The 15,553-nt window shown below is 54.3% G+C and overlaps 1 protein-coding gene across 2 annotated transcripts in view; it reads right to left on the bottom strand.

Annotated features, from left to right (window-relative positions):
- Nucleotides 1-2,790: 2,790 nt before the first annotated feature.
- The window catches only part of ATRAID (all-trans retinoic acid induced differentiation factor), a 47,673-nt gene continuing 34,910 nt past the window's right edge, over nt 2,791-15,553 (bottom strand). Inside the window, exons 3-7 of one of the 2 annotated variants that reach the window (XM_075595221.1) lie at nt 12,049-12,120; nt 6,136-6,207; nt 4,529-4,650; nt 3,809-3,909; nt 2,791-3,516 (exon numbers count right to left, since the gene is read on the bottom strand). In XM_075595221.1, the coding sequence (XP_075451336.1) occupies nt 3,412-3,516; nt 3,809-3,909; nt 4,529-4,650; nt 6,136-6,207; nt 12,049-12,120 (472 nt within the window). In that variant the 3' untranslated portion in view covers nt 2,791-3,411. The remainder of the gene's footprint in view (nt 3,517-3,808; nt 3,910-4,528; nt 4,651-6,135; nt 6,208-12,048; nt 12,121-15,553) is intronic. The other variant, XM_075595222.1, reaches the window with a different exon arrangement.

Here is a 15,553-nt window from a genome sequence, read left to right as displayed (position 1 = left end):
CAAGTATCACAGAGCGGACACACACAGGACATTCTCACGCAGCATTGGCTTACTCTAGTTTCTTCCTATATCTTTAGAGCAGGTACATATATGTAACGTGTTGGGGACCAAGCCCCAGTAAGACATTGCTTAACATGTCTTGATCAAGGATATCTTAGTAACTATATAATAACAACAGAAAGGTGCAAAGGAGGAAAAATAAGGAGTGATTTATTAATCTCACAGCTGCAAAACTACCACAAATTACATTTATAAGGTCCCATGGGATGAAATGAGATTGTTTGCATTAATAAATACGGTGCACATTTTTGCCCCTGTTTTGCAGGTGTAAGGAGAACCCAAGAATTTAGGTACCAAGTTTTATTCGGTCAGTTTTTGGCGCTCGGGGCAGCGACACATTTTCCATAGGATTAGAAATATTTAAAAGACCAGAAGGAATGTTACAAGATTTTGATAACAAGTTAATTGTCATCAGATAAAGAAATAAATGTAATCACTGAAGGCAAAGTACAAACGTGGCTGGGAGAATGAATGGGTTATTTATCTGTACATATGGGCACATTTCCTGTACCCTTCCCGCAGAGGGGCGTGGGCATCGCCGGTAAAAAGGAGTCAGATTAAACTTTGCACTGTTTTCCCCAAACCTGAACGCGTCTCACACCGGGAAAACTTCCAGGTCTTCCTTATATGAGAGAAAAGTCTCCCAGGTCAGTCCCACATCCCCCATCCCCCACCCCCCCGGCGGGTCCCACATCCCCCCCTCCCCCCCCCCCCGGCGGGACCCGCATCCCCCGGCGGAACCCGCATCCCCCGGCGGAACCCACATCCCCCGGCGGAACCCGCATCCCCCCCCCCCGGCGGGTCCCACATCCCCCCCCGGCGGGTCCCACACACACAAGATCAGCATTCAATGTCAGTCCCCTAACCTGCCCTACGCAGCACTGGGCCGGCAGCATTCCCAGCGGGTACCGGCTCGCCCGGGGGTAAGAGGGGCAGTAATCATCCCAGGATACTAGTGATCCCCAACTAACATCCGCAGGAACCCCCAACATGTATTAAGGACATCCCTGCTTCAAAAAGACAGCGCCACCTGTGCTGAAGCAGGGATCTCCTTAACATCAGACCCAATGTTGGTTATTGGGGACTGGCCTTGTGAACCCCTGGACTTTATCATGGTTCTCTCTCTACAGCGGCGGCAACACAAGAAAGGGTGCAGTACAAGAAAGGGTGCAGTACAAGAAAGGGTGCAGTACAAGAAAGGGTGCAGTACAAGAAAGGGTGCAGTACAAGAAAGGGTGCAGTACAAGAAAGGGTGCAGCACAAGAAAGGGTGCAACACAAGAAAGGGTGCAGTACAAGAAAGGGTGCAGTACAAGAAAGGGTGCAGTACAAGGGTGCAACACAAGAAAGGGTGCAGTACAAGAAAGGGTCTAACACAAGAAAGGGTGCAACACAAGAAAGGGTGCAACACAAGAAAGGGTGCAACACAAGAAAGGGTGCAACACAAGAAAGGGTGCAACACAAGAAAGGGTGCAACACAAGAAAGGGTGCAACACAAGAAAGGGTGCAACACAAGAAAGGGTGCAACACAAGAAAGGGTGCAGTACAAGAAAGGGTGCAGTACAAGAAAGGGTGTAGTACAAGAAAGGGTGCAGTACAAGAAAGGGTGCAGTACAAGAAAGGGTGCAACACAAGAAAGGGTGCAGTACAAGAAAGGGTGCAGTACAAGAAAGGGTGCAACACAAGAAAGGGTGCAACACAAGAAAGGGTGCAACACAAGAAAGGGTGCAGTACAAGAAAGGGTGCACTACAAGAAAGGGTGCACTACAAGAAAGGGTGCACTACAAGAAAGGGTGCACTACAAGAAAGGGTGCAGTACAAGAAAGGGTGCAGTACAAGAAAGGGTGCAGTACAAGAAAGGGTGCAGTACAAGAAAGGGTGCAGTACAAGAAAGGGTGCAAAACAAGAAAGGGTGCAGTACAAATGGTGCAGTACAAGAAAGGGTGCAGTACAAGAAAGGGTGCAGTACAAGAAAGGGTGCAGTACAAGAAAGGGTGCAACACAAGAAAGGGTGCAACACAAGAAAGGGTGCAACACAAGAAAGGGTGCAACACAAGAAAGGGTGCAACACAAGAAAGGGTGCAGTACAAAGGGTGCAACACAAGAAAGGGTGCAACACAAGAAAGGGTGCAACACAAGAAAGGGTGCAACACAAGAAAGGGTGCACTACAAGAAAGGGTGCACTACAAGAAAGGGTGCACTACAAGAAAGGGTGCACTACAAGAAAGGGTGCACTACAAGAAAGGGTGCAGTACAAGAAAGGGTGCAAAACAAGAAAGGGTGCAGTACAAATGGTGCAGTACAAGAAAGGGTGCAGTACAAGAAAGGGTGCAGTACAAGAAAGGGTGCAGTACAAGAAAGGGTGCAACACAAGAAAGGGTGCAACACAAGAAAGGGTGCAACACAAGAAAGGGTGCAGTACAAAGGGTGCAACACAAGAAAGGGTGCAACACAAGAAAGGGTGCAACACAAGAAAGGGTGCAACACAAGAAAGGGTGCACTACAAGAAAGGGTGCACTACAAGAAAGGGTGCACTACAAGAAAGGGTGCAGTACAAGAAAGGGTGCAGTACAAGAAAGGGTGCAGTACAAGAAAGGGTGCAGTACAAGAAAGGGTGCAGTACAAGAAAGGGTGCAACACAAGAAAGGGTGCAACACAAGAAAGGGTGCAACACAAGAAAGGGTGCAACACAAGAAAGGGTGCAACACAAGAAAGGGTGCAACACAAGAAAGGGTGCAACACAAGAAAGGGTGCAACACAAGAAAGGGTGCAACACAAGAAAGGGTGCAACACAAGAAAGGGTGCAACACAAGAAAGGGTGCAGTACAAAGGGTGCAGTACAAAGGGTGCAGTAGAAAGTTGGGAGTGAACCTGCTGAAGGGTTTTATCTTGTGATTTAACTAACCCCCCCATACTGTGAGAAAGCCCCCCGGAAATCCCACGCGGGCCTGGCATGCAGTGGGGGTGCTGGGGTAATGGGGGGGTGTTTGAGGGGGAGAGAGCAGTCGCTTAGGATTGTGCACTGGCCCAGATTGTGTAAGGAGAGTGCGGATCCGTGGTACCCCCGTGGGGCGGCTTGCTGCCCTGTGACACTCCACGCGGGAGACACCCGGTAATAACGCCGTACGTCACCGATGCGATGGCCGTTTCCTGCACAATATATCACACCACAAGGTGACAATGAATCCTGCTGGGTTCTGAGTAAAGGCCGGATACAGGGAGGTAGTGACCAGTCCTGTTTGTGACACTGGGTGAATGTCTCACGTCTCCGGGGTCCGCCGCGTGGCTGGGAACACGAGATTGGTGATAGTCGTCGCCGCCGCGTTGCGCTCGGAGAGGCCATTCTCCCAGCCTACTGGCTCTTGACCTTCCGGCGCTGAGTGCACCACAGCAGGACAGAGAGGGTGACCGTCACCGAGCCCAGGATCCCGAAGAACATCCACATGGGAAACGTCCCCTGGGGGGAGAAGCGCCGATTATTATATATATACAGTAGGTACGCCCCCTATAGGTACCCACAGGAACGCAGCGGCACAGAATAAGGCAGGGGGTGAACTCCAGTCCTCCAGCCCCCAACAGGTCAGGTTTTAAGGCTCTCAGCTTCAGCTCAGGTGGCTCAATCAGTGGCTCAGTCGAAGAGAGAGCCTCTGAGCCACCTGTGCTGAAGCTGAGCAGGATATCCGGAAAACCTGTCCTGTTGGGGGGGCTTGAGGACTGGAGTACCCCAGGAATAAGGGATTGAGACTCACCTCTCTCAGGCACTTGTACCCATAAAATCCCGGTGCGCACACGCACTGCGTGTATCCCGGCCCGTCCGCGGCACACACCGCGTTCTCCGGACACAGCATGGCTGAGGGGAGACAGCGCAGAGACGCAGGGTCAGCGCAGAGACGCAGGGTCAGCGCAGAGACGCAGGGTCAGCGCAGAGACGCAGGGTCAGCGCAGAGACGCAGGGTCAGCGCAGAGACGCAGGGTCAGCGCAGAGACGCAGGGTCAGCGCAGAGACGCAGGGTCAGCGCAGAGACGCAGGGTCAGCGCAGAGACGCAGGGTCAGCACAGAGACGCAGGGTCAGCACACACCCCCCCAAACACCTCTATATATGTGCCCGTGTCCATATCCCCCCCTCAGCTGTACATATTAACCCTTTAGATACAGAAGTATTCACCACCGCTCCCTATAACAGAATGAGACAGAGGGCCGCGCCGGCCGCGCCGGTCTCGCGGTTTCAATCACACGAGACGTTTACATGTAGCATCTACGTAAAGTCCGAGCTGAAAGTGTCCAGGAGAACGCGCAGGCGCCAACAACACGAGAGGAATGTGCAGGGGGGGAAACTTCTGCACACGTGTCTCATATTCCCCTCTCCTCAAAGCTTCTGGGCCGCGGCCCCCGGACTCACCCAGCGCCCCCGGCGGCCCCCAGACTCACCCAGCGCCCCAAGGACTCACCCAGCGCCCCCCAGACTCACCCAGCGCCCCCGTGCCGTTACAGGCGCTCCTCTGTTGTCGGCAGACCCGGACACTGGAATTAGTCTCCACGATTCCCCACGAGTTGATGTCTCCGGGACAGCTCAGGGTCGGGGGTATCGCTCTGACAGTGAGAGATGGTGTTACCCCTACAAGCAGACCCAGGGGGGGGGCATCGCTCTGACAGTGGGAGGGGGTATCGCTCTGACAGTGGGAGAGGAGGTGTTACCCCTACAAGCAGACCCAGGGGGGGGGCATCGCTCTGACAGTGGGAGGGGGTATCGCTCTGACAGTGGGAGAGGAGGTGTTACCCCTACAAGCAGACCCAGGGGGGGGGGCATCGCTCTGACAGTGGGAGAGGAGGTGTTACCCCTACAAGCAGACCCAGGGGGGGGGCATCGCTCTGACAGAGGGAGAGGAGGTGTTACCCCTACAAGCAGACCCAGGGGGGGGGCATCGCTCTGACAGTGAGAGAAGGTGTTACCCCTACAAGCAGACCCAGGGGGGGGGGGGGGGGGTATCGCTCTGACAGTGAGAGAAGGTGTTACCCCTACAAGCAGACCCAGGGGGGGGGGCATCGCTCTGACAGTGGGAGAGGAGGTGTTACCCCTACATGCAGACCCAGGGGGGGGGGGGGGGGCATCGCTCTGACAGTGAGAGAAGGTGTTACCCCTACAAGCAGACCCAGGGGGGGGGGGGGGGTATCGCTCTGACAGTGAGAGAAGGTGTTACCCCTACAAGCAGACCCGGGGGGGGGGGCATCGCTCTGACAGTGGGAGGGGGCATCGCTCTGACAGTGGGAGAGGAGTGTTACCCCTACAAGCAGACCCAGGGGGGGGGCATCGCTCTGACAGTGAGAGAAGGTGTTACCCCTACAAGCAGACCCAGGGGGGGGGCATCGCTCTGACAGTGGGAGGGGGCATCGCTCTGACAGTGAGAGAAGGTATTACCCCTACAAGCAGACCCAGGGGGGGGGGGGCATCGCTCTGACAGTGGGAGAAGGTGTTACCCCTACAAGCAGACCCAGGGGGGGGGGCATCGCTCTGACAGTGGGAGAGGAGGTGTTACCCCTACAAGCAGACCCAGGGGGGGGGGGGGGGGTATCGCTCTGACAGTGGGAGGGGGTATCGCTCTGACAGTGGGAGAGGAGGTGTTACCCCTACAAGCAGACCCAGGGGGGGGGCATCGCTCTGACAGTGGGAGAGGAGGTGTTACCCCTACAAGCAGACCCAGGGGGGGGGGGGCATCGCTCTGACAGTGGGAGAGGAGGTGTTACCCCTACAAGCAGACCCAGGGGGGGGGGGGGGGGTATCGCTCTGACAGTGGGAGGGGGCATCGCTCTGACAGTGGGAGAGGAGGTGTTACCCCTACAAGCAGACCCAGGGGGGGGGGGCATCGCTCTGACAGTGGGAGAGAAGGTGTTACCCCTACAAGCAGACCCAGGGGGAGGGGGCATCTCTCTGACAGAGGGAGAGAAGGTGTTACCCCAACAAGCAGACCCAGGGGGAGGGGGGGGGGGGTATCGCTCTGACAGTGGGAGAGAAGGTGTTACCCCTACGAGCAGTCCCAGGGGTCGGGGGGGTGAGGCGGAGCGAAGGTGAGCACTCACATGTACTGCAGGCCGGTGAGTCCGCGGAAGAGCTCGGGAGGCAGGAACTGCAGGGGATTCTGGGAGACGTCTCTGGGGAGAATATCACAGTGTCCCTAGTCACGGTTCAGTGAGACAGCTCTCGCTCACCCACCCATACAGGTATAAAGCACAGAGCGCTCACTCACCCACCTATACAGGCATAAAGCACAGAGGGCTCACCCACCTATACAGGTATAAAGCACAGAGCGCTCACCCACCCACCTATACAGGTATAAAGCACAGAGCGCTCACCCACCCACCTATACAGGTATAAAGCACAGAGCTCTCACTCACCTATACAGGTATAAAGCACAGAGCGCTCACCCACCTATACAGGTATATAGCACCGAGCGCTCACTCACCCACCTATACAGGTATAAAGCACCGAGCGCTCACTCACCTATACAGGTATAACGCACAGAGCGCTCACTCACCCACCTATACAGGTATAAAGCACAGAGCGCTCACCCACCCGTACAGATATATAGCACAGAGCGCTCACTCACCCACCTATACAGGTATAAAGCACAGAGGGCTCACCCACCTATACAGGTATAAAGCACAGAGCGCTCACTCACCCACCTATACAGGTATAAAGCACAGAGCGCTCACCCACCCACCTATACAGGTATAAAGCACAGAGCGCTCACTCACCCACCTATACAGGTATAAAGCACAGAGCGCTCACTCACCCACCTATACAGGTATAAAGCACAGAGGGCTCACCCACCTATACAGGTATAAAGCACAGAGCGCTCACTCACCCACCTATACAGGTATAAAGCACAGAGCGCTCACCCACCCACCTATACAGGTATAAAGCACAGAGCGCTCACTCACCCACCTATACAGGTATAAAGCACAGAGCGCTCACTCACCCACCTATACAGGTATAAAGCACAGAGAGCTCGCTCACCCACCTATACAGGTATAAAGCACAGAGCGCTCACCCACCTATACAGGTATAAAGCACAGAGCGCTCACCCACTCACCTATACAGGTATATAGCACAGAGCGCTCACCCACCTATACAGGTATAAAGCACAGAGCGCTCACCCACCCACCTATACAGGTATAAAGCACAGAGCGCTCACTCACCTATACAGGTATAAAGCACAGAGCGCTCACTCACCCACCTATACAGGTATAAAGCACAGAGCGCTCGCTCACCCACCTATACAGGTATAAAGCACAGAGCGCTCACCCACTCACCTATACAGGTATAAAGCACAGAGCGCTCACTCACCTATACAGGTATAAAGCACAGAGCGCTCACTCACCTATACAGGTATAAAGCACAGAGCGCTCACCCACCTATACAGGTATAAAGCACAGAGCGCTCGCTCACCCACCTATACAGGTATAAAGCACAGAGCGCTCACCCACTCACCTATACAGGTATAAAGCACAGAGCGCTCACTCACCTATACAGGTATAAAGCACCGAGCGCTCACTCACCTATACAGGTATAAAGCACAAAGCACTCACCCACCTATACAGGTATATAGCACAGAGCGCTCACCCACCTATACAGGTATAAAGCACAGAGCGCTCACCCACCCACCTATACAGGTATAAAGCACAGAGCGCTCACCCACCCACCTATACAGGTATAAAGCACAGAGCGCTCACCCACCTACACAGGTATAAAGCACAGAGCACTCACCCACCTATACAGGTATAAAGCACAGAGCGCTCACCCACCTATACAGGTATATAGCACAGAGCGCTCACTCACCCACCTATACAGGTATAAAGCACAGAGCGCTCGCTCACCCACCTATACAGGTATAACGCACAGAGCGCTCACTCACCCACCTATACAGGTATAAAGCACAGAGCGCTCGCTCACCCACCTATACAGGTATAAAGCACAGAGCGCTCACCCACCTATACAGGTATAACGCACAGAGCGCTCACTCACCCACCTATACAGGTATAAAGCACAGAGCGCTCACTCACCCACCTATAAAGGTATAAAGCACAGAGCACTCACCCACCTATACAGGTATAAAGCACAGAGCGCTCGCTCACCCACCTATACAGGTATAAAGCACAGAGCGCTCACCCACCTATACAGGTATAAAGCACAGAGCGCTCACCCACCTATACAGGTATAAAGCACAGAGCGCTCACCCACTCACCTATACAGGTATAACGCACAGAGCGCTCACTCGCCCACCTATACAGGTATATAGCACAGAGAGCTCGCTCACCCACCTATACAGGTATAACGCACAGAGAGCTCGCTCACCTATACACGTATAACGCACAGAGCGCTCACCCACTCACCTGTACAGTACAGGTATATAGCACAGAGCGCTCACCCACCCACCTATACAGTTATAAAGCACAGAGCGCTCGCTCACCCACCTATACAGGTATAAAGCACAGAGCGTCCACCCACTCACCTATACAGGTATAAAGCACAGAGCGCTCACCCACCCACCTATACAGGTATAAAGCACAGAGCGCTCACCCACCCACCTATACAGGTATAAAGCACAGAGCGCTCACCCACCTATACAGGTATAAAGCACAGAGCGTTCACCCACTCACCTATACAGGTATAACGCACAGAGCGTTCACCCACTCACCTATACAGGTATAAAGCACAGAGCGCTCGCTCACCTATACAGGTATAAAGCACAGAGCGTTCACCCACCTATACAGGTATAAAGCACAGAGCGCTCACTCACCCACCTATACAGGTATAAAGCACAGAGCGCTCACTCACCCACCTATACAGGTATAAAGCACAGAGCGCTCACCCACCTATACAGGTATAACGCACAGAGCGTTCACCCACCTATACAGGTATAAAGCACAGAGCGCTCACTCACCCACCTATACAGGTATATAGCACAGAGCGCTCACCCACCTATACAGGTATAACGCACAGAGCGCTCACCCACCTATACAGGTATAAAGCACAGAGCGCTCACTCACCTATACAGGTATAAAGCACAGAGCGCTCACCCACCTATACAGGTATAAAGCACAGAGCGCTCACTCACCTATACAGGTATAAAGCACAGAGCGCTCACCCACCTATACAGGTATAAAGCACAGAGCGCTCACCCACCTATACAGGTATAAAGCACAGAGCGCTCACCCACCTATACAGGTATAAAGCACAGAGCGCTCACCCACCCACCTATACAGGTATAAAGCACAGAGCGCTCACCCACCCACCTATACAGGTATAAAGCACAGAGCGCTCACCCACCTATACAGGTATAAAGCACAGAGCACTCACCCACCTATACAGGTATAAAGCACAGAGCGTTCACCCACCTATACAGGTATAAAGCACAGAGGGCTCGCTCACCTATACAGGTATAAAGCACAGAGCGCTCACCCACCTATACAGGTATAAAGCACAGAGCGCTCGCTCACCTATACAGGTATAAAGCACAGAGCGCTCACCCACCTATACAGGTATAAAGCACAGAGGGCTCGCTCACCTATACAGGTATAAAGCACAGAGCGCTCACCCACTCACCTATACAGGTATAACGCACAGAGCGCTCACCCACTCACCTATACAGGTATAACGCACAGAGGGCTCGCTCACCTATACAGGTATAAAGCACAGAGCGCTCACTCACCCACCTATACAGGTATAAAGCACAGAGCGCTCGCCCACCTATACAGGTATAAAGCACAGAGCGCTCACCCACCTATACAGGTATAAAGCACAGAGCACTCACTCACCTATACAGGTATAACGCACAGAGCGCTCACCCACCTATACAGGTATAAAGCACAGAGCGCTCACTCACCCACCTATACAGGTATAACGCACAGAGCACTCACCCACCTATACAGGTATAAAGCACAGAGCACTCACCCACCTATACAGGTATAAAGCACAGAGCGCTCACTCACCTATACAGGTATAAAGCACAGAGCGCTCACCCACCCACCTATACAGGTATAAAGCACAGAGCGCTCACTCACCCACCTATACAGGTATAAAGCACAGAGCACTCACCCACCTATACAGGTATAAAGCACAGAGCGCTCACTCACCTATACAGGTATAAAGCACAGAGCGCTCACCCACCCACCTATACAGGTATAAAGCACAGAGCGCTCACTCACCCACCTATACAGGTATAAAGCACAGAGCGCTCACCCACCCACCTATACAGGTATAAAGCACAGAGCGCTCACTCACCTATACAGGTATAAAGCACAGAGCGCTCACTCACCTATACAGGTATAAAGCACAGAGCGCTCACCCACCCACCTATACAGGTATAAAGCACAGAGCGCTCACTCACCTATACAGGTATAAAGCACAGAGCGCTCACTCACCTATACAGGTATAAAGCACAGAGCGCTCACCCACTCACCTAAACAGGTATAAAGCACAGAGCACTCACCCACCTATACAGGTATAAAGCACAGAGCGCTCACTCACCCACCTATACAGGTATAATGCACAGAGCGCTCACCCACCCACCTATACAGGTATAAAGCACAGAGCGCTCACTCACCCACCTATACAGGTATAAAGCACAGAGCGCTCACCCACCCACCTATACAGGTATAAAGCACAGAGCGCTCACCCACCCACCTATACAGGTATAAAGCACAGAGCGCTCACTCACCCACCTATACAGGTATAAAGCACAGAGCGCTCACTCACCCACCTATACAGGTATAAAGCACAGAGCGCTCACCCACTCACCTAAACAGGTATAAAGCACAGAGCACTCACCCACCTATACAGGTATAAAGCACAGAGCGCTCACTCACCCACCTATACAGGTATATAGCACAGAGCGCTCACTCACCCACCTATACAGGTATAACGCACAGAGCACTCACCCACCTATACAGGTATAAAGCACAGAGCACTCACCCACCTATACAGGTATAAAGCACAGAGCGCTCGCCCACCTATACAGGTATAACGCACAGAGCGCTCACTCACCTATACAGGTATAACGCACAGAGCGCTCACTCACCCACCTATACAGGTATAAAGCACAGAGCGCTCGCTCACCTATACAGGTATAAAGCACAGAGCGCTCGCTCACCTATACAGGTATATAGCACAGAGCGCTCGCTCACCTATACAGGTATAAAGCAGAGCGCTCGCTCACCCACCTATACAGGTATAAAGCACAGAGCGCTCACCCACCCACCTATACAGGTATAAAGCACAGAGCGCTCACCCACCCACCTATACAGGTATAAAGCACAGAGCGCTCGCTCACCTATACAGGTATAAAGCACAGAGCGCTCGCTCACCTATACAGGTATAAAGCAGAGCGCTCGCTCACCCACCTATACAGGTATAATGCACAGAGCGCTCACTCGCCCACCTATACAGGTATAAAGCACAGAGCGCTCACCCACCCACCTATACAGGTATAAAGCACAGAGCGCTCACCCACCCACCTATACAGGTATAAAGCACAGAGCGCTCACTCACCCACCTATACAGGTATAAAGCACAGAGCGCTCACCCACCCACCTATACAGGTATAAAGCACAGAGCGCTCACTCACCCACCTATACAGGTATAAAGCACAGAGTGCTCACTCACCCACCTATACAGGTATAAAGCACAGAGTGCTCACTCACCCACCTATACAGGTATAAAGCACAGAGCGCTCACTCACCCACCTATACAGGTATAAAGCACAGAGCGCCCACTCGCCCACCTATACAGGTATAACGCAGAGCGCGCCCTTCCCATGTAATCGGGGGGCAGCTCATTAAGAAACAAACCCAATTTATCAGATAGCCCGGGTTCTCAAACCCTTTTGTTATATGGCAATAATGCATCTTATGGGATTTCCAGAGGAAAGGCGCCCCTCCCCCTCCCCCCATTATTTTGGGATGATATGCCCCTAATGGGAGTGTGGGGCTCACATCACCACAACAGCGCCGGTCAGGTGTATGGCAGGATCCATCCGCGTCAGGGAACAGCGCCACAGGTCCAGTCTGCATGGGGAGAGGGACACAGAAGTGTGAGAGTGTGAGAGTGTGAGAGTGTGAGAGAGTGAGAGAGTGAGAGAGACAGGCTGCAGGGAGAGAGGGACACAGGAGTGTGAGAGAGAGACACAGGCTGCAGGGAGAGAGGGACACAGGAGTGTGAGAGAGAGACACAGGCTGCAGGGAGAGAGGGACACAGGAGTGTGAGAGAGAGACACAGGCTGCAGGGAGAGAGGGACACAGGAGTGTGAGAGAGAGACACAGGCTGCAGGGAGAGAGGGACACAGGAGTGTGAGACAGAGACACAGGCTGCAGGGAGAGAGGGACACAGGAGTGTGAGAGAGAGGGACACAGGAGTGTGAGAGAGAAACACAGGCTGCAGGGAGAGAGGGACACAGGAGTGTGAGAGAGACACAGGGTGCAGGGAGAGAGGGACACAGGAGTGTGAGAGAGAGAGACACAGGCTGCAGGGAGAGAGGGACACAGGCTGCAGGGAGAGAGGGACACAGAAGTGTAAGAGAGAGAGACACAGGCTGCAGGGAGAGAGGGACACAGGAGTGTGAGAGAGACACAGGCTGCAGGGAGAGAGGGACACAGGAGTGTGAGAGAGAGAGACACAGGCTGCAGGGAGAGAGGGACACAGGAGTGTGAGAGAGAGACACAGGCTGCAGGGAGAGAGGGACACAGGAGTGTGAGAGAGAGACACAGGCTGCAGGGGGAGAGGGACACAGGAGTGTGAGAGAGAGACACAGGCTGCAGGGAGAGAGGGACACAGAAGTGTAAGAGAGAGACACAGGCTGCAGGGAGAGAGGGACACAGAAGTGTAAGAGAGAGAGACACAGGCTGCAGGGAGAGAGGGACACAGGAGTGTGAGAGAGAGACACAGGCTGCAGGGAGAGAGGGACACAGGAGTGTGAGAGAGAGACACAGGCTGCAGGGGGAGAGGGACACAGGAGTGTGAGAGAGAGACACAGGCTGCAGGGGGAGAGGGACACAGGAGTGTGAGAGAGAGACACAGGCTGCAGGGGGAGAGGGACACAGGAGTGTGAGAGAGAGACACAGGCTGCAGGGAGAGAGGGACACAGAAGTGTAAGAGAGAGAGACACAGGCTGCAGGGAGAGAGGGACACAGAAGTGTAAGAGAGAGAGACACAGGCTGCAGGGGGAGAGGGACACAGGAGTGTGAGAGAGAGACACAGGCTGCAGGGAGAGAGGGACACAGAAGTGTAAGAGAGAGAGACACAGGCTGCAGGGAGAGAGGGACACAGAAGTGTAAGAGAGAGAGACACAGGCTGCAGGGAGAGAGGGACACAGGAGTGTGAGAGAGACACAGGCTGCAGGGGGAGAGGGACACAGGAGTGTGAGAGAGAGACACAGGCTGCAGGGGGAGAGGGACACAGGAGTGTGAGAGAGAGACACAGGCTGCAGGGGGAGAGGGACACAGGAGTGTGAGAGAGAGACACAGGCTGCAGGGGGAGAGGGACACAGGAGTGTGAGAGAGAGACACAGGCTGCAGGGGGAGAGGGACACAGGAGTGTGAGAGAGAGACACAGGCTGCAGGGAGAGAGGGACACAGAAGTGTAAGAGAGAGAGACACAGGCTGCAGGGAGAGAGGGACACAGAAGTGTAAGAGAGAGAGACACAGGCTGCAGGGAGAGAGGGACACAGGAGTGTGAGAGAGAGACACAGGCTGCAGGGAGAGAGGGACACAGGAGTGTGAGAGAGAGACACAGGCTGCAGGGAGAGAGGGACACAGGAGTGTGAGAGAGAGACACAGGCTGCAGGGAGAGAGGGACACAGGAGTGTGAGAGAGAAACACAGGCTGCAGGGAGAGAGGGACACAGGAGTGTGAGAGAGAGGGACACAGGAGTGTGAGAGAGAGACACAGGCTGCAGGGAGAGAGGGACACAGGAGTGTGAGAGAGACACAGGCTGCAGGGAGAGAGGGACACAGGAGTGTGAGAGAGAGAGACACATGCTGCAGGGAGAGAGGGACACAGGAGTGTGAGAGAGAGACACAGGCTGCAGGGAGAGAGGGACACAGGAGTGTGAGAGAGAGACACAGGCTGCAGGGGGAGAGGGACACAGGAGTGTGAGAGAGAGACACAGGCTGCAGGGAGAGAGGGACACAGAAGTGTAAGAGAGAGAGACACAGGCTGCAGGGAGAGAGGGACACAGAAGTGTAAGAGAGAGAGACACAGGCTGCAGGGAGAGAGGGACACAGGAGTGTGAGAGAGAGACACAGGCTGCAGGGAGAGAGGGACACAGGAGTGTGAGAGAGAGACACAGGCTGCAGGGGGAGAGGGACACAGGAGTGTGAGAGAGAGACACAGGCTGCAGGGGGAGAGGGACACAGGAGTGTGAGAGAGAGACACAGGCTGCAGGGAGAGAGGGACACAGGAGTGTGAGAGAGAGACACAGGCTGCAGGGGGAGAGGGACACAGGAGTGTGAGAGAGAGACACAGGCTGCAGGGAGAGAGGGACACAGAAGTGTAAGAGAGAGAGACACAGGCTGCAGGGAGAGAGGACACAGAAGTGTAAGAGAGAGAGACACAGGCTGCAGGGAGAGAGGGACACAGGAGTGTGAGAGAGAGACACAGGCTGCAGGGGGAGAGGGACACAGGAGTGTGAGAGAGAGACACAGGCTGCAGGGAGAGAGGGACACAGAAGTGTAAGAGAGAGAGACACAGGCTGCAGGGAGAGAGGGACACAGAAGTGTAAGAGAGAGAGACACAGGCTGCAGGGAGAGAGGGACACAGGAGTGTGAGAGAGAGACACAGGCTGCAGGGGGAGAGGGACACAGGAGTGTGAGAGAGAGACACAGGCTGCAGGGAGAGAGGGACACAGAAGTGTAAGAGAGAGAGACACAGGCTGCAGGGAGAGAGGGACACAGGAGTGTGAGAGAGAGACACAGGCTGCAGGGGGAGAGGGACACAGGAGTGTGAGAGAGAGACACAGGCTGCAGGGGGAGAGGGACACAGGAGTGTGAGAGAGAGACACAGGCTGCAGGGGGAGAGGGACACAGGAGTGTGAGAGAGAGACACAGGCTGCAGGGGGAGAGGGACACAGGAGTGTGAGAGAGAGACACAGGCTGCAGGGGGAGAGGGACACAGGAGTGTGAGAGAGAGACACAGGCTGCAGGGGGAGAGGGACACAGGAGTGTGAGAGAGAGACACAGGCTGCAGGGGGAGAGGGACACAGGAGTGTGAGAGAGAGACACAGGCTGCAGGGAGAGAGGGACACAGAAGTGTAAGAGAGAGAGACACAGGCTGCAGGGAGAGAGGGACACAGGAGTGTGAGAGAGAGACACAGGCTGCAGGGGGAGAGGGACACAGGAGTGTGAGAGAGAGACACAGGCTGCAGGGGGAGAGGGATGCCGTCCCCCTATGCCGCGCTCCTCCCCAGCCGTCCCCCTATACCGCGCTCCTCCTGCTCCAGTCTGAG

This window comes from Ascaphus truei, chromosome 4 (assembly GCF_040206685.1).
Source record: "Ascaphus truei isolate aAscTru1 chromosome 4, aAscTru1.hap1, whole genome shotgun sequence".
Taxonomy (NCBI): Eukaryota; Metazoa; Chordata; class Amphibia; order Anura; family Ascaphidae; genus Ascaphus; species Ascaphus truei.
This window is presented reverse-complemented; position numbering and strand designations above follow the sequence as displayed.